Consider the following 19682-nt stretch of genomic DNA (forward strand, 5'->3'; position numbering starts at 1 on the left):
AGAATTCTAAAATTGAACTAACATAAGTAAGCTTGTTCTTTTATGATCCAAGTATTTATCAGCTAACATGACCTTGAGTACTGTCACCCTGAGCGTACATTCTTCCTTCTCGGTGATGAAGTCAACAAAGCTGCCCATGACCTGAGACCATCGAGAACTCCACGAGGTTGATGACAACGAAGAAGAGAGATTGTTTGCGCGCTGCTTCTTGTAGCGGACAAATTGGTGTATCACTCTTAGCGGAAAGATTACAAGCGCAGCGAGAGTGAAGGCGCCACATAATAGATATAGACCCCAGTGTTGACTATCACTGACTAAGACAAAATGCCAACTCAGCATGCCAACTCAGCTTAGTCTGTTGAGATATATGGTTATGCGGTTAAGATAAAAGTTTAGCTTGTAAGGAAAGACACAGCAGCTATATAAGCTGCTATTCTCTGTAATAATTGGTGCGAAGCATTTCATTCATACAATACAAGATTACATTTTTCTTTTGTTTTCTCTCTACCTCCATAGCTTTCTTGTTCTTTAAGCTTACTACTGTAACTTTCTGTATACTTGTTCTATATCGTCAACACCCAGAAGCTCATCAAGTGGAGTTGGTTAGACTCGTCGGAGTCCAGATTCTTGTCACTACGACAACCCATCTTGCAGAACCATTTCTCATGAATCTTCTGAAGTGTTCCACTCTCCGAAAGTTTCAAGATTGCAGAGGAAATGTCAATAGCAATGGGAGAATCTTTTGGAAATGCCTAATTCATATAGTGAATAAAAGATAAGAAAAGGCCATAACACAATACTCAGTAAACAAAACATATGGAGAATAATCATAAACAATAATCAATTTAGAATTCAGATGTTCGTTTAAGTGAGCAACCACACCAGAAACGTAATATCTAATGTGAAAGACAAAGGTACTTACGAATCCCCATTCGCTCCTTGTAAATGTGTCACCAATAATTCCGAAATCAGTTTGACTTGAAAGAAATAATTCAACATAAGTAAGCTCATCTATAATAGCTGCCACCCCTCCATCATCCGGCCCTTTTCGCAGTGCAGTTTCATACTCCTCCGGGGAGCCAAGTGGAACAAGTCTCGACCTATGAATGTAGAGGCTATCAGTCAGATAGCTATAAGCAAATGACCCTACTTAGTAGCCTATAGGCCAATTGCTTGCAATCAAACTATCAATTCCAATGATGGGTATCGAAAGCTGCTGAACTGTAAGGATTGAAGTCAAGCTTGCAGTATAGCTTGATGTGATCACCATCACCATTCGCCCGAGCGGGCTCATAGTATCTTCTTCTGTGATTGATAAGAAAGTAAATACTTTACTAAAATGTGATTTGAAGGGGATGGTCGAACAAGATCAGTCTTTACTAAAATGTGATTTGAAGGGGATGGTCGAACAAGATCAGTGCAGGCTAATTTATTAAGATGTACTACAAGAACACTAGCGATGAACTACTCAATCACTGCAAAACTACTACTAAAACACTATGAAGCACTAAACAAATGACTTTCCAATGACACCTTTCAAGGAATCACTTGAAAGTTCCCTCAAATGGATTGCATAAAGTCATTTACAAATCCCTCTATCCAAATTTTGTTTTGTTTTACATTCCTAACAAATTTGAATGTCCCTCGTCCGAATGCACCATAACAGTTGCTAAAATCAAAATTTCACCCTAGAAAAGAACAACCACTACAGTTATAAACTGGAACAAGTAATGATATTCATACGCAGAAGCAAGAATACCGATCAATTAAGTACCTTCAACGGATCCCAAGAACACACTAGAATTTGTATTCTCCTTAAGCAACCTCAGCTCCGTCCCACTGAGTATTCTTGGATCTGCATTAACATCAGAAAGTGCAGCTTCCATGGCTGTCTTTGCAACTCTACCAATAACCGAGTTAAAACTAAAAATTGCTCCAATATTCACCACAGAAGGCTTCTGGCAGTAAAAGCAGCTAGTGAGGAAAACCCATATCAGAAATTGCAGTGGCAAAACTACAGCACCCCTCATTTTTTTTCCCTCTGCAGCAATTCCTCACAGTAAAGTCTCAAACTTTTCTAAAACCCATGTTTCAAAAGCTTCATATAATCAGTAAATATGGCATGAAAACACATAGGATATTCAGCAAACTTTGGATAAAGATTGAGGAGGAAAGCTTTACTGCTTGATCAGTGAACTACCCAGTTGAGAGCACTCATTGGTGAACTGAAAAACCCTAGAAAGTTGGTAAATTTCACCTACAAATTATTGATTTCCAGAGAAATTTTCAGTTCAACTTCACAGAACTGAAAATTTCATAAGTCCAACTGTTGAACAGTTGAAGGAAGGAGTTTGTGGTGGTTGAATGATTGAATTTGGAAGTGCAAGTGAGCATGAGGTTGGACATCATGAAAAAAAAGAATCACACTTGGATGGAAGAAGCACCAGGTCCACTTCCAAAGTCATATTCTCAAAGCTCATTATTTTTCTTCGGTTTTGGGTCTTTTATGGCCATGGAATTCTGAGACTCTCACATCTCCTACTGGAGTACGTGAAGGATAGCAAGATCCCACCTGGCAAGAAAATAGGATGGTTGACAGTGAAATCCGGAGAAACTTAGGAATCGGTTCATCGTGTCCGTTCATCATACATCATACTGTCAGTTTTTGTCAAGTACTGTTTGTATTTAATTTTAAATAAAAATATTTAAAATGATTATTGACCGCACGATATACAATGAACGGACATAATTTACGGATCTCTGAAATCCTCACCAAGAGAATCCGACGAGGATCCGGATTCCTATATTGGAGGTTTCTTATCAACATTTAGTGTTTTTTTATGACTTTCACACATCCTTTATTCTTTTACATTTTTCTTCTTTTCTAGAAGTGCAAGGAGAGAGAATGGAATTAGTGTAGGTTTTGTTTGTACTGCGTTTAGTGAATGTTGTCTCACCAAGGAAGAAAATATCGGTAATATCGGAAATATCGGTAGTCCGAAAACACGGAAATATCGATGGAAATATCGGGATAATATCGATATCGATAAAAATTACATGGAAACCACGGAAATTGTAAGAAAAACTTGGAAATTTTTATTGAAACTTTGCAGGATGTTTATTTAGTCAATTATCTATTAGTTTATCACAAAAAATTGGAAGGAAATGCATTGCATGATGAATTTAATTGATTTAAGTTGATAATATAGCGAGCTGGCAAACATTGTGAATGTAGAAAATATGTAGTAATTAATGAAAAAAATTTAAACACACCAAAATCATTTATATATAATGAAATTAACAAATGTGGAACAAACAATTTGAAAAGTAAGAGAAAAACTGACAATAATATATACATGTGCAATATGGAAACTTTCACACGGCATTTCTAGCGGTGCTGCAGAGATTATTGTCATGTGAGATCTGACAACACACGCACACACCACAATTTCCTTTAGCACATGACAATAATATATACATGTTTTTTCTTCCTTTAGCACTATTTCCTCTCTCGATCCTTCTCCCAGTCTCCTTGTTTCTTCTTCTGCCCCCCATCTCTTCTCTGCAACACACGCACACACCACACACGCACTCACCACACACCACACACGCAGTCTCTCCTTCTCTCCCTCAGTCTCTCCGTCGTCCGTCCATCCTTCTCCCTCAGCCTCGATCTCGATCCTTCTCTCCCTCAGTCTCTCCGTCCGTCCATCTTTCTCCCTCAGCCTCGATCTTGATCCTTCTCCCTCAGTCTCTCCGTCCATCCTTCTCCCTCAGCCTCTCCATCCTTCTTCTTCTCCCTCAGTCTCTCGATCCTTCTCCGGTTCTCCCCCCCATCAAATCCGAGCGGGTTTTAGGATCTGGAGAAAGGGATTGCTCATTTTCAGGGTCTGAGCGTGGATTGCTCATTTTCAGCTGCCGTTGCGACGACGACGGAGGATCCTCGGCGATATTATGGTTAATATCGCTAATATCGTGATATTATCGATATTGGCGATATTATTACGATAATTAACTGTAAACGTTGAAAATATCGCTATGTGAAAATAACGATATTATCGGCGATATTTCACCGATAATATCGATATTTAATTCCATGGTCTCACCCAAGGTATAAAATATCGATGATATCAGAAATATCGGTAGTCCAAAAACACGGAAATATCGATGGAAATATCTGGATATTATCGATATCGATAAAAATTGAATAAACACCACGGAAATTATAAGAAAAACTTGGAAATTTTTATTGAAACTTTGCAGGATATTTATTTAATCAATTATCTATTAGTTTATCACAAAAAATTGGAAGGAAATGCATTGCATGATGGATTTAACCGATTTAAGTTGATTATATTGCGAGCTGGCAAACATTGTGAGTGTAGAAAATATGTAGTAATTAATGAAAGAAGTTTAAACACACCATAATCATTTATATATAATGAATTAGTACAATATTTTACACTTTATACATTGCATGGTAAGATACATAAGTGACTTAGTACCACATAGAGTTCCTATGAGGTTCAAAATATAGAAATTTAGAAATTTATCCTAGATAATAAATATTAGCTTGCAAGCCTTGCAAATATCTTAACGACCATATAAATATTACAGGCTGAATATGTAATCACAAACACATCTGTAGCGAGTTGAATAAGGCCTAGGTGCGTGGTTGACAAATGATGATTGAGACTTTTTAGCATTTTTCAAAAGACTTGTCTTCACTTTTTGCATTCTCACGATTATCATAGGCTGGTGACCGGGGCAACAGAGAACGGAAGCCTTGAAAGATCTGGATTGGGCCGTGAGAAAATATGCATACAAACATAAAACAGCCCACTCGGCTGCACACATGCATCTCGCACACATGCCTCGCACGTACACCATAACCTTAGGTCCTTAGCTGTTTTTAATCCAACATTGGATTCCCTGTATGCGCCCTCGAGCCCAGAGCCTCTTGTCTTTCCATTTCAAAATAGCCCTTTAGGATTCCCAAGAACACCTACAACTTTCAGTTTGTTGAAAATTAAACACAAAACCCCATTTCTCTCTAGAAAACAGAAAGGCATGTCACAGTGCTCTCATTTTAGCCCATCCCTCTCTGCTGTCTCGCTCGTTTTCATTTCTCATTACGGATTCGAGCTCATATCATCAACACCATCAATCCTTGAGCAAAGAGATGCTCAGAAATCAGAAATTGGAACTCCATTCGTACACACAAACGTAAAGATCTTTCATTCATCTGCTCTAGCTTGTGTATGCGCAATCAATCTTGAAAATTTTCTGAAACATGCATGCCTGCGTGTTTTCTGTGGAGAGGCACCATGGATCCGCAAGGACACGGAAGATGGGGTTACAGGTTCAACCCAAAGCACAAGAAAAGGCTCCATCGCAAAGTGTTTCCCTGAATAGTCTCCAAACTCACAGATCGCAATGATCCACGAATCCGAAGGTATAAAACTCGGCTTTGCACTGATATAAAATGAGATCAGCACCTGGAAACCCCTAAACTTGAATACTGTAATAATGATATGTTGGTTTCGTATCTCATGTTCGAATATTGTTTGCAGATTTGGACATTCTAAAATGCTGAAATATCGACCCGGGGGAAGGCACACCCAGCTCCGGCGAGGCCGTGAGTGTCGAGGAACTTTCCGAACACCTCCGACCGTTTCACGGCAAACAGAAGTTATAAAAACATTCCTCTAGTCTTGTATTTCATTTTTGATACCTAGATCGGAGTCTAGGGTGCTCTTTTACAGTCAGTCGGAGCTGTAGAAGCTCCGGCGTTCTTCTCCGTTTCGCACATCTCCAAAATATTGCGATATTATCGGTAATATTGCAATATTGTCAATATTATCGATAATATCGCGATATTTTGACGAAAACTCAGTGGATAAGTATTAAAATATTGGTAACTCAAAAAACCGATATTATCAGCGAAATATCTCCGATAATATCGGCATTTCAGACCTTGGTCTCACCTAGTGAGCGTTGTGGTCTTATTTTTTATCGACAGCGTAATGTGGTCTCATCTTTTAGCGATGACTTTATGTTACTTTGTTATTCGAGAATGACCAGTGTGTGCTATGATATATGTATGATATATTGTTCCTATGACAGCTCTGTAGTGGCGACGCTTGTGCTTGTGATTGTTGTGTAGGAGTTTTACTCTAATTGCTTGTTTGTGTAATGCACCCTAGATCAATGTCTTGGTCACTGGAGCAATGTACTTTATGATGATCAATGAAATAACGCTATCACTTCTCGATAAACACAATAATTTTAGTTGTTTATTGACCACACACCTCTTTACTTTCACATCTAAGAACAATTTCGAATTACAGAGTAAAAGGAAGAACAACAAACTTTTTCCATGAATGGAGTAGTGAAATTAGAACATAGAATCTGTTCTTCTATTTCAAAGGAGAAAACATTTTTCGTTGATTCAATTTGGCAATTAAATATAGTGTGGTGTTGTTCACATACTTATTTTTACTTCTCACACATTCTCTCAATTTTCAGCCGTTGAATAGAATAAATTAAAAAATATCAATGAAAAAAAAATTAACAAAAATATCTAGGAAGTTACAAAAAAGTACGTGAATAGCACTACGCAAAATATAAAGGTTAACTTCTCTTCATTTCTCTTTCGCAAGATAAAAACGTAGCTGTATAAGTATATTGACCGATTGTCCACTCACTTTATTTCACTATAAAATGTTTAGCCACAAAAAAATTAAAAATTGTATTAGAAAATGTTTTTGTCATTTGGGCTCGTACATGGATCTTGACATGTTGTAAATTGTGCTTGGCCCAACAGGATCTTCTCTGGATACTTTTAATGAGAATTCTTGGGATTCGTAAATCGTATCCGTTTATCGTACATCGTACGGTCAGTTTTTGTCAGATACTATTTGTATTTAATTTTAAATAAAATTATTTAAAATTATTTTATAACCATACGATGTACGATAAAAGGATATGATTTACGGATTCCCGCATCCTCACAAAGAGGATCCGACTAGGATCCGAATTTGTGCTTGGCTTGGGAAGGCCCAAGTCTGGTGGGTAGTTTTGTAATTGTAGCCAGTGGGTGGGAACTGGATAACAAAGGCTCCATGCTCTCTCTTCAATCTTCCTTAGTCCAGAGAAGCAGAGTACAAGGGCTCTATGCCGCTCTCTAATTCAAGCATTTGTTTTCTGTTCCTTCTCTTTTGGGTCAAAATTACTTGTAATAATTTGTAAAGTTTGAATCTTTCTGACGATTTGAAGCATTTTTCAAGAAGATTAGAATAATGGGTTGTGGAAATTGAAGGATTTTATTATATATTTCAGGTGATTATTTTATTAAGTAGAAAATTGTTTCAAGACGATGGCTTGTATTGTAAGGTCATCTCCAACCGAAGGTTGGCCCTCTGATCCTCCAAGATATTAATATTTTAATGAACAATACAAGATTATATTTGCCTCAATCTCCAACCGAAGGCCAAAGGGCAAAACATAATTTATTATTTAAATTTAAAAACTATAACAACTTAAATTTAAAAACAACAACTTAAATTTAAAAACTACAACTTATATTTAAAAACTACAACTTAAATTTAAAAACTACCAATTAAATTTAAAACTACAAATTAAATTTTATGAGGAATGGTTAATGAATGGTTTAGGTATTTATAGGAAAAAAATTTGAATGTTTAAGAATTAAAAAAAAAACTTGGCCCAAAAAACCAAAAAAAAAAATATTTGAATCCAACAGTAACTAGCGTTAGCTAGCCGTTGGATTCAAATTTTTGTTTAAGCATTCATGTCGGATATAACCGACAGGAATAAATTTATATTAAATATATTCATGTTGGTCATATCCCACATGATTGCTGGAATTTATAGCCAGCCCTTTGGCCCTTTCAGATTCCATGGGGCCCACGAGCCCTCTAGCCTAGCCTTCGGTTGGAGACGGTTTTCGGGCTATTTTCAGCCCTCTGACCCTCTGGACCCTTCTGTTGGAGATAAAAGATTAAAAAATTATGAGTACAAATGAATTTTTAAAAAATATAGGCGCTAAAAGAAATTAATACATGGGTACAAAATAAAACTAAAAAGAAAATACTGCAAATTGAAAAAAATGTTGCAAATTAAAAGTGGGTACAAACAAAAAATATAAATATATGATACAAAGTTTAGGCATAAAACATAAATATACTATATGTAATTTTTCTATCATTAATTAAATATACAATGTCACGTGACGGTATACACATGGGTGCAAAAGTAAATAAAACTTTAAAAAATATGGGCACAAAAAGAAACTAATATATGGGTACAAATTAAAAATGAAAAAAAAATGGTACAAATTAAAAATAGGTACAAACTAAAAATAAAAATATATGATAAAAAATTTAGCCATAAATATAAATATTCTAATTGTAACATTTTTAACACTAAAGGTGTGAAATCCTGTTCCTGGATTTCACTATTATAATCTACATATTTGTATTATTGAGATTTTATATTATTTTTGAGAAATTATATTAATTTATTTGGATTTTAATTTTAATTAAATTATTTACGAAGTTTGAAGTTTGGAAGGTAATTATCAAAAATTCGTTGACCTTTTGAAATCACAAGTAATGTTTTCGAATAGGTCTCGAAGCCACAAGCGCATAGGTGAAAGCCATTTGCGAGTCCGAGTTATAACGGTATAGTTACGGACGTTTGAAGTTGTGAACTATAGATTGTGGGAATTATGTAATTCTCACATGTGGGTTAAAGGTTAAGGGAGTTTAATAAAAGAGAGAGGGACCAATTAGAAAGAAGAGAGATTTCTGGAAAAAAAAAAGGAAAGAGGGGTCTGATTTTTTTTTACCCATAAAACCACAAACTTGACCCGTTTGTATCTCTTTCATCCAATCTCCGTTTTGGGTGATCTTGGTGTCCATGGAAAGCTCTTGACGAGCCCTACAACTCTGTAGTGTTAGATTTTCTATTTTCTTATCCATTTTTCCAGTTCGAGGCAGCAAAGTCCCCTGGGTTTTCCGGCGATTTTGTCATTTTTCGGCCGATTCTGGCAACCATTTCCTTTAAGTGAGGTATGAAACTTCATCTACTTTTCATAATCTTCAAGTTGGTATGATTAGTTTGTGCTTTCGTATTCATTTTAGAGTTGGGTGTGTAGAACCTTAGAAATCCAGTTTACACCGGTGATTTTGGGCGGTTTCCGGTTAGAATTTGTCGTCGGCCTAGTTGTGAAAAGTGTTTCCCTTGCTGAGCTCTAGCTACCAAGTAAATTTGAGCTTATTTAGTTAATATTGAAAATTTGGGGTTTCTAAACCCTCCACCTTGACTAACCCGTGTGTGGCGGTGCATGGGACCGTCCACGAGTGTTGTTTAAGTACCAAATACCTTTTAGTAACCCTGTGAACCTATGTCTAGCTCGGTTTCCCGAAATTCAATTGTTTGGTTTGGTGATCAAATTGGACCGCCACTTATTTGTGTGATTGATGACAATCCGATCGTTGGTTCGTTGTATAATTTTGTGAACACCCTAGTTGTCAGTTGTTGGACCTTTGAGAACTTACAGATCGAAAATCTGATGTTCGGATCTTCCGGATTGAATAACCCTTAGGTTGTTGACCTTAATGGACATACCTTATCGACGGTTGATGTTCTAGTCAACGTGCTCTATTCTAGGGTGTCGCTTATCTCTAGTTTGTTGTTGATGGAGCTTAGTTGGCTCATCACGATGACGTGTCGTTTACAGTTGATCTGTCTCGATATATGTATTAGCGGCACCATATTGAGTTATACTTGTTTATTAAATGTACTTTCTATTGAATTGTTATCTTTATTTTTTTTAGCATCGATCTATATTTATTAATTGTGAATCGACTGTAACTTGTAAACGTTTATGAAATGTGGTTAGATTTGTATGATTAGTGTGATGTATATGATTATTTTTATGATGATGTGAACCCAAAATCTTATGAGAAATTTATGTAGAACTTTTATGCTTGTATGATAAGATTGTGGTCATGAGAAGTTGATAGTGCAAGTGATTACGATGTAAATAATAACGAATGAGATAAGGGTACGTGGGTTGTGTGTTGATCTTACTACTCCATGTAGTAGTTGTACATTGATGGTCCTGCTTGGTATATCCGCATTGGGGGACCATACGCATTCTAGGAGTGATCATGCTTGGTATATCCGCATTGGGTGATCACTACCTACCTGATTATCTTGACCCTACTTGATTAATCCGCATTGGGGGGTCACTAGTGGTCCTGCTTGGTTAATCCGCATTGGGGGACCATACTATATATGGATCGCACTTGGTTAATCCGCGTTGGGCGATCCTTATGGCCATGTATGCTTAAGAGTGATCATGCTTGGTTAATCCGCATTGGGTGATCACTTTCTAACAGTTGTAGGAGTGACTTTGCTTGGTTAATTCGCATTGGGGGGGGCCACTTCCTATTTGGTTACTTATGTAGGCTTCGGACGAACCGCGTCCCTCTAGCCCTAGTTTTTAATGCACTTATGAACAATGGTTTTTGGGAATCTTGGTTGGTTGAATGGGAAAAGCTGTTGGATGTTGGGTGACTCCTACGGAGTTTTCAATGACTTGATTATGATTCCATAAAGCATGATTCTATACTTGATGTTTATAGATTGTGATCGATGGTATGTTTTTATTGAATATCTCTTACTTGAATTATTGTCACTCACCCGAGCTCCGCAGCTTATCCGAGTTCCGTTTGGCCAGTGCACCATTTCCATGATGTAGGCATTGATTTTACCTATAACATGTTTGAGTAGATTGTGAGAAACTGCTTGATATTTTGGTTCCGTTGAGTGGTCTGGAACCCGATGTTGTTGGATTCCGTTGAGTGGTCCGGAATCCTTACTTTCGCTAATTCTCATAAGATTAGTCTAGAACCCTAGATTCGAGTGAATGGGAATTACCCACAATGGATCTTGTGAATACAAATTAGAATTACCATGTTATTATTCAGAACCCAAGTAGGGAATTATGTAGAGTTTTTTTAATTAAATTCGTGAAATGATATGCTATTTCACTGATTGATTAACGTAATTAAATATTAATATTGTGCTTCATGATTCCTTGATATGTTACAAGCTATGGATTGAGATATAATGTTGGAAACATAGTGATTGGTATGATGTAGTGAAATGTGATTTGACTTGTGTATTGGAAATGGTTGTGACATGTGATTGAAATGCTTATTGAATTGCTTGGGTGATGTGAGGTCTGGTAATAGACCGATAACCCATTGTGATGGGGATTTGTTGCTCGATATTGTTTTGTTTCATTTAGTCCTCGTGAATTGACTAACTTGAATCATGTCTTGTTCATTCGAGCCGTAGTTATGCTTCTTGGACTTTTGTTTGGTTCTGTTGATTAGTCTGGAACTGAGTTCTGCTTGGATTCCGTTGAGTGATGGTCCGGAATCCCTTCTACTTCGCGATTCCGTTGAGTGATGGTTCGGAATCGTATCCTGATTTGGATTCCGTTGAGTGATGGTCCGGAGTCCTCTTTGGTGCTTTGATTTTGTTGGATGGTCCAAAATCCCCTTTGCAGAAATGTAGTCTTCGACCAAACTGTGTCGCTCTATCCCTGCATTTCGGTCTATGATATGTGATATTGATTGATGTGATTGTGAATGATGTTGGTTGTGATTGTTGCCATTATGATTAGACGTGTTGACCAATGTGGCTAGATAATAACAATGTGTTTCGTTGACCGTTCTTTGAGATGTTGCATACTATGATTTGCGGTGATATGTGAAACATGATGATTTATGTGATGGATGAAGTGGAAATGTTAATCATCATGTGGGATTGTTATGTTGGATATCATTGTATTTGTTATGATTAGACTTGTTGATAAATATGGCTAGAAAATATGTTGTGTTTCGTCGTTGTTCTTTGATATATCGCATAATATGCATTATGGTATATTGTTGGGACAAAACGTTTTATGTGATGGATATTCGATTGTAGTGAAACAATGAACTACAAATGGCTTGATCCCTATTGAGGGTACATAGGCAGTCTAACGAGGAGATTAGATGCAGTCATAAAATATACAAAAATTTCTATGAGATTTGGATCTTGAATTATGCTATGTACATATCTCGGAGGCGGGGTAGGTTGAGATACTGGTATTTGGTGACGTCATGTGTCGATCCTGGACTTATGTCGGGATCGGGGCATGACAAAAGGAATATATTTTAAAATAAAAAATATTTTATTATTCAAATAATTAATGATGTTATTAATACCCAAGAACCTTGATCAAAAATTGAAAATGAATAGGATTTTAATAAATGAAATAGTAAAAAGAATGATGTGAACCTAATTTCTCCAATATAAAATTGTCATTTTGAAAAATTATTAAGGTTGTGACATAGGAAAGAGGGGGTAATGTTAGGGAGGAGGCCGTGGAGTTGGGAGAAGAATAATTTTTCTTTTAGTTTTTAATTTTATTTCATTTTAAATATTTTAAATCAATAAATAATTTTATAAATAAGTTTATAATAATTTATAATTTTTTTTTTACAGAATTTATATGGAAATGGTCTTAATTGGCTAATGAAGATAAACACAATAACCAAATTGGTCAAATTAAAAACACAAGGATTAAGTTGGCCCAATGACTAAAACGGGATCATTTTAACATTTAAGCCTTTAAATTAGGAGTGCATTTTTGCTCACCACCCTCAAGTGGTGGTAATGCTCATCACCTTATTTATTACCTTTAGATGTGTTTGAATTTTGAGATTTGTGCCTATCCACTACATAAATTTTGAAATTCAAACTCATTTAATGATGATAAATAAAATAATGAGCATACACCATAGTTTATGGTTTAAATTAGTATGGTCCATGCATACGTGGCTAATTAAGTAATAAAATGGGTTCCCAAATTCTAGTGACTCTCCTCCCAAGTGTTGACGTTGGGGCGACGACACGTACACGTTGAGCGTCGTATACAGATATGCAGATTGCAGAACCCCACGTCCATCGATCGAGCTGTATATAATATTCAGGGGACGTTGATGTATGTCTTGATTATTATTCATCACGTTTGATGTCTTCCACACAGCTTACATTTGGACTACACAAATATTTGGCATGCCTAACGTATCTAGGGTTTAGGGCGATGCTGGTAGAGTTAGGGCTGGTTTGGTATTGTTGTGTTTTGAAAAAAAACTGCTGTGAGAATAAGCGGTTGTGCTGTGAGAATAAGCGGCTGTGAAATAAATCAGCAGAGTGTTTGGTAAACTTTTTTGTAAAAGTGCTTTTGGAAAAAAAAAAGTAGTCTGATAGTGGGTCTTTTCATTAAAGGAGCACTGTAGCTCCGTGTGCTTTGAAAAAAAATCAGTTTTCCAAAGCTGCAAATAGCTGCTTCAGCTTTTTCCTTTGATTTCAGCTTATTCTCACAACAACTTCCAAAATAAGCCTTTTTTTTTAGTTTACCAAACACCTAAAATCCTTACAACTTTTTTTCATGAAGGCTTTTTTTTTAAGCACCTCACTCCCAAACCACCTCTTAGTTTCTCTGCTGCTTGTTTGGCCTAGTGCCTTTCTTTTCTATAAAGTTCTACTTTTAACCAAAAAAAAAAAAACGTGTCTAATTTAAAATAATTTTGATAAGGTACCTAACTCATTTAATTAAGTACTTTAAACTTAACCTAACAATCGTAATGTCGGTTTGCATGATGACAAAAACGGTCGATTCAACTTTTTTTAATAAACATCTTTATATGATGATTAAGAAAAATAACAATTTTCGTTATGATAATGTGAATAGTGAAGATTTGTTTATTGGAGTAAATACAAGTATTTTGAATATAATTAAAGCTTTTTAGTCAAAATAGTTTCTGAGATTAATAAAATTCCTCACTTTAATCGTAAAAAAATCTCCATTAAGTAAGGATAAAATAACAAAAATCTCATTTGGCCCATTATTGATTAATTGAGAATATTTTTGTCATTTTGATCCTTATTTGACATAATTTTTCATAGAATGACAAAAATGATTGATGGTTACAAACTTAGGCCACATTATGGATTTCAAATCTCAAGAATCAAGTGAGGAGCTTTTTTTTTTTTTTTTGAAGAAGGTACGATATTCATTGAACATTGAAAAAACGTACAAATTAAGGATAGGGTGCTTAACAGTGGGCCTCAATAAAAACATTGCTAGGGATTTCAACCCAATCAAAGGGAAAAAGAGTGTTCCGCACAAATTAGCTAGTAATACTATCTTCTAATAATAATTCAGAAATTACATCAGGAGGCTCTTCAAACCAAGAAATAGGGTGCTCAACAGTTAGACCTAACCTCTCAAGACGGTGGGCCACTTTATTCGTCTCTCTTCGACCAAACGTAACTTTCCATTCTCTGAACTCTTGCAAAAGCTTCCTGGTATCTTCAAACAAATGCCCATAATGACCACTATATGCTACACCTTCATTTTGAATTGCATAGGTCACCAACAACACATCCCTCTCTACCTGAATTTGCTTCGAGCTCCACCTGCATAAAAACACAGCAGCCTCCGCATGTAGTGCAGATCGCACTCTTGCTTCCCTGCCCACCTATGCTGCAAGAAAACCTCCCTCGACATCTCTAACTATCAACCCAAAACCTCCAATTGAACCATCTTCATCCCATGCAGCATCAAAATTTCACATTATCCATCCAGAAATAAGAGGCTGCCACTGAGTTTGACACGCCCCGATCCTGATATTTCTCCGAATACCAGGATAGGCACGTGTTGGCCGACACCCGAGGGTGACGAAAGCCATTTATTGAGTGCAATTGCTGAAAACAAGGAATAGATAAAATTCATAATTGTAAAAGAATAAGGAATATGCATTTAAGGAACGTGTTCAGAGCATACAACTAACTAGAACACTAAAAGAAATAATATAAAATTGAATGAAACAAAGGATGAATCCTACACCGAGAGGACTCGAAGATGCCGATGCGGAAGTGCCTGGATGTTGGGATTGTATGCCTCGATTCTAAGTCCTGAAGGGGGCGCAAAACAAACATGAGTGGACCAAGTTGATATATATATAGTAAAACAGTTATTAACGTACTAACCCCCAGGTTTTATGAAAACACATATATAATGATAAACATAGGTTTTCCGAAACCTAACATGCCGTGCAATGTCTCAAATCATAACTCATATATAATAATCACTAGTGAATTGTCCGATAACCCCCAGGCCCTATGCCGGCTCCCCGTCTCTGAGCAGACAGTCAGAGGAAAATACACTTCAGGCCCCATACCGGCTCCCCGTCCCTGTGCTAAATAGCCAGAGGAAACACACTCCAGGCCCTATGCCAACACCAAACCGTCGCCCGGGACGGACCGGAATCTATCCCTACGTCCCGTAGCGGAAAGGACCACTAGGTAAGTACAAAACCATTGAACATATATATATTGAAAAACAACTTCATAGTATAAAGTCATCCATCATCTATACTATAAAGAGGTGTTCGAAACATGTTCTAAATATCATATCGTCATCCATCAGATATTCTATAAGAACACGGGTTATAGAAAAAATAGTAATAATTCAAAGTAACCTCAGTAAGCATGTTATCTCAAAGCGTTCCATAAAACGTAATCATTAAATCATGCTTTTCATGTATGCATTTCTACTATAAAACATGCATTTTTAGAAGGGGTCCACTCACAGTACTTAGCCGCCGAAGAGCCACGCAAACTAGCAATCACGGAAACATCACAAATATTGCCCCTAAGCACATAAAGGGTCCAATTAATAAAACTATATAATAGCAATTGAATTTGGGAAAACGGATGTCGGAAACGGATTCAGAACGTCGAATTACCCTAAGAAGGGTCCCGGATAAATTTCGTAAACGTCAATAGAATATTTCCTGAATATTCCCTAATAGAATATTCCATAACAAGGTTTGAGCCGGCTAGGGTTTAGGGTTGGAAGGGTTAAAGGGTTATTAGGGTGGAAAAAATGGGGTTTGGGCTTAAGCCCAAACATATACACTCCACAAATACACACACACACGGCATGCATGTGCATGCATAAACACATACACACACACACACACGGGCACAAAAACACAAAGGCCTTAAGGCCTATAAAAATATAAAGAAAAACAGGGCTTTAAGCCCCTTTTAAAAGCCACCGGCCCAAGGCCCTTTTGGGTTTTAAAAACAATTAACAAAAAAGAAAAACCAAATGGGCTGGGGTACTGGGTTAGGACAACACGGGCCTAAGGCCCGAGGAGGAAATAGGGAAGGCCGGCTGGCCTTGTTTTGCCGAGAGAGAAGGCCGGAGTTGCTATAGCTCCAGTCACTTGAAAACGAGAGCTTCGAGCTCCAATCTAGGTATAAACATGAAGAACAAGAAGAGAGGAAGAAGTTTCTACCTTCCAAACACCATAACTCGGTCGGAGGTGACCGGAAAAGCCCTCGAAGTGCACGGGTTCGTCGAAAAAATGGGTGTGCTCACCCACAACGATTCCAAAGCAAATCCTACGTAAAAATGGAAGGTTCCAGCTTCTAAATCACAACCAAACATCATGCTAGGTACAAGAACGAGGGATTCGAGACTTACCCGATGGGAAAAATGAAAGAAAGCTCGCCGGAGTTTTGCTTCGTGTCGTCGAACTCGCGGGCAGAGGGGTCCTGGGCTCGCTACGAGCCTCTTCTGAAGGTGCTAAGGTTCTAGTGAGTCCAGGGAGAGAGAGATGCGAGGTTGAGGGAGAGAGAGATACACGGGAGAGGTTGAGAGAGAGAGAGATGAAGAAGAAGGAAGTCACGGGGGTGAGGGGCAGAGAGAAGGAAAAGTAAGAGGGTTAGATGACTGCCACGTGGCAGTTGGGGGGTGGAAATAACAAATTTTCCAATTATTTTGGGGGTGGTTGTAACAGAGTTATTCGCATAGATGAGGGTTGGGTTTGTAGCAACATTCCACTTTCTAAATTCCGCCAGCCACATTTGTGCCTTAAGTTGGGTATCCAATGGAGAAACCTCAATACCATTCCAGAGAAATTCATTACGTACTTTCCAAATACTCAAACTAGGATAAGGAGCAACTCAAAACTTTCTTTAGAGACTTCTTGCGCCATGACTCCAGCCACCCCTGAAATCCGTTCGCACTACCAGTAAAAGATTTAATTCCCAATGGACTTCCAAACCAAACAGTTGCCGCTGGAGAACATTTTAACAAGGCATGTTCTACCGTCTCCTCTTCCTGATCACAGTAGCCACAAGTAGCCTCCATAAGTAGACGTTCAACTTCAAATTTACTTTGGTAGGCAACGCATTCATGCGTCCACGCCATACACAAATTTTCACTTTGCCCTCCATAGTGCTTTCCAAAGGAACTTTGTTTTCTCGCTAACCATTGAACCCGTGGGCTCCTCACCACCCATCTCTGGGCACAATTTGGCCACAAAATACGCACTTTTCGCTGTGAATAACCCCTTGGAATCTTTTGCCTAAACCAACGAATCAACTAGATGAAATAAGCTCAATTGTATGCTTAAAATGAGGTCTGCTTCTTCTTCCACAAACTAACTACACACTAGCGCCGAATTCCACTGGACACCATCATCTTCCACTATTAGAGATCTCACCATAAGAGATGGGTGCACCCCACTCGGTAACGGGCTAAGAACACGATACAAGTTATCTCGTGGCAACCAATTGTCTCCCCAAATGCGTATTTGTAGGCCATCCTCCACTCTCCATCGTGCTCCCTGAACAATAATTAATCGAGATGCCGCCACACTACGCCATCAATAGGAGGAATTAGGCTTAACAGGCGCCTGCAAAAACTCATTAGCAGGATAATACCGAGCTTTGTAGAGTCGTGCAACAAGTGAATTAGATTGAGGAGTTATATCAATCTCAATGAACATTTTAACAGGAAAAAAAAACCTATAATTAAACACCGCCAAACAATTAGTAAGGGAAATGATTGATGATACCAAAAGAAAAATTGAAAAAAAAACGAAGAGAAGTTAATGGCTTTTTTTTTTTTTTTTTTTTGTCAAAGAAAAAGAAGTTAATGGTTGGTTTTGCTTTAAATTTGGAAATATCTCACCAATATCTCGTATTTGTTAGTTGAAAAATACTTTTCACTACAGTATTTGGAATTATGCACTTCGGTCAAATAATCATGAAGAAATAATAAACACACATTTTTCTTACTCTCATGTTTAATTATTTTCTTGTTTTCATCATATTTATACAATCGGATGACCAGAAATAAAAAAAAATATATATCCGAAAGGCTAAAAAAAGTTTGTCAAAATCATAACATAATTACTTATTTGTAATGAAGGAAATCATAAATCGGGACTAATTAATCTGGTTTATGGGTTTTCAGATTTTAAAATACAGGTAGGTCACTTAGCATTTCAGATATTATTATTATTATTATTATTATTATTATTATTATATACATCTTAAATTAGTACACTCCAAATTCCAAAATAACATAACCTTGTAGCACCATCAACCTCAGATGATTGAGGCAGACTTCCAACTCGTTTTCTTGATGGAATTAATAGTATAATTAACTGCATGTTCGGAGGTTCCATTTTCAATTCATGTGTCGTTATCATATCTAATGTGAGAAAATAAAATAATAATACTACTTCTGAAAATAAAAGTATACTTTGATGATGAAAATAATACACTTGTTCCTTCATTCAAGTTTGAGGGGAAGGCCAAACGTGGGTTAGTCCAATTAATTAGCGCAGCCTGCCTTCTGGCATTTGAGTTTAAATTTTCCTTACCGTACACTAGAATTTACAGTAGAGTAAACCGTAGAAAGATTAATCTACAATTTCTGGACCTCTGTCCTTCAGTTAAAATAGGGAGCAAGAGCATTATTGTTTAAGATACAAAATAGTCTCAAACTAGCAAATATTTTCATAATTTTTCTTTTCTTTCTATAAACCATGTAATGTTATTCTATATACGTAGCTTATGGCACAGGGATTGGATATAATTAGTATAAGATAAAATTTGATTAACCGAGTGCTGAGGGAGCTCTGCAAAATCAACCTGCCGAAAGCAAATCTTCCTCACGAAGGGAATACAGCTGCCCATCAGCGCTGGGGCTAGCTTCAGCTTCGTGCTTACGATCACTAGTCTTTCTCTTAAGCATGTGCTTGATCTCTGCTTCTTTCTTATCTACAAAGACCATAAGACCCTTGAAACTGGTTGACCCAAGTGAGCGCCTAGATCTCGTGTTGGTAGGTCCAATCTCCTCAGCATCCGCTTCCACAGGCTCTGGGGTAAATCTGCGGTATTGACAAAGGATTCTACAGAAGAACACCGCAAGAGCAAGGAAGCATGCAATACCGCAGATAAGAAACAGGCCCCAAAAGCTTGTTAGAGATAGCTGCAGGTCTGCATCAACGTCATTGAGTTCAGTAGGGCACTCGTTATGCGTAAGCCACTTATCATGGATCTTTTGTAGATCACCGTTCTCTGAAAGTTGAAGAATCGCTGTCGACAAGTCAACAGCAAGAGGAGAATCCTTTTGGAAGGCCTGAGACAAGGAAACTAAATATGAGAGTACAAAACAATGTTGTGGCTGTCTTGTGAATTCCTAACTGACAAATGCATCATTC

General features: G+C 37.3%; 3 protein-coding genes and 2 long non-coding RNA genes across 11 annotated transcripts in view; 1 reads left to right on the plus strand and 4 right to left on the minus strand.

Annotated features, from left to right (window-relative positions):
- LOC126583320 (glutamate receptor 3.4-like) overlaps positions 1–19682 on the minus strand; it is a 148697-nt gene that overhangs the window by 109421 nt on the left and 19594 nt on the right. The window lies entirely within an intron of this gene.
- LOC126583332 (50S ribosomal protein L6, chloroplastic-like) overlaps positions 1–19682 on the plus strand; it is a 98374-nt gene that overhangs the window by 52471 nt on the left and 26221 nt on the right. The gene's annotated exons all lie outside the window — the stretch shown is intronic.
- The window catches only part of LOC126583324 (glutamate receptor 3.4-like), a 105571-nt gene that overhangs the window by 37657 nt on the left and 48232 nt on the right, over positions 1–19682 (minus strand). For 2 of the 5 annotated variants that reach the window (XM_050247672.1, XM_050247673.1), the window contains one exon: positions 18864–19600. The exons of 2 other annotated variants lie outside the window; for them this stretch is intronic. In XM_050247672.1, the coding sequence (XP_050103629.1) occupies positions 19106–19600 (495 nt within the window). In that variant the 3' untranslated portion in view covers positions 18864–19105. Of the gene's footprint in view, positions 1–18809; positions 19601–19682 lie in introns of those variants that run through there. One more of the 5 variants, XM_050247670.1, reaches the window with a different exon arrangement.
- Positions 13–1300, minus strand: LOC126583335 (uncharacterized). Its single transcript, XR_007609721.1, has 2 exons — positions 923–1300; positions 13–752 (listed from the first exon to the last, which is right to left on the minus strand). It is a non-coding gene; the product is annotated as an uncharacterized LOC126583335 (long non-coding RNA).
- Positions 14900–16807, minus strand: LOC126583337 (uncharacterized). The gene is made up of 3 exons (XR_007609723.1): positions 16649–16807; positions 16461–16566; positions 14900–15069 (listed from the first exon to the last, which is right to left on the minus strand). It is a non-coding gene; the product is annotated as an uncharacterized LOC126583337 (long non-coding RNA).

The sequence above is a fragment of the Malus sylvestris genome, chromosome 9 (assembly GCF_916048215.2).
Source record: "Malus sylvestris chromosome 9, drMalSylv7.2, whole genome shotgun sequence".
Classification (NCBI taxonomy): Eukaryota; Viridiplantae; Streptophyta; class Magnoliopsida; order Rosales; family Rosaceae; genus Malus; species Malus sylvestris.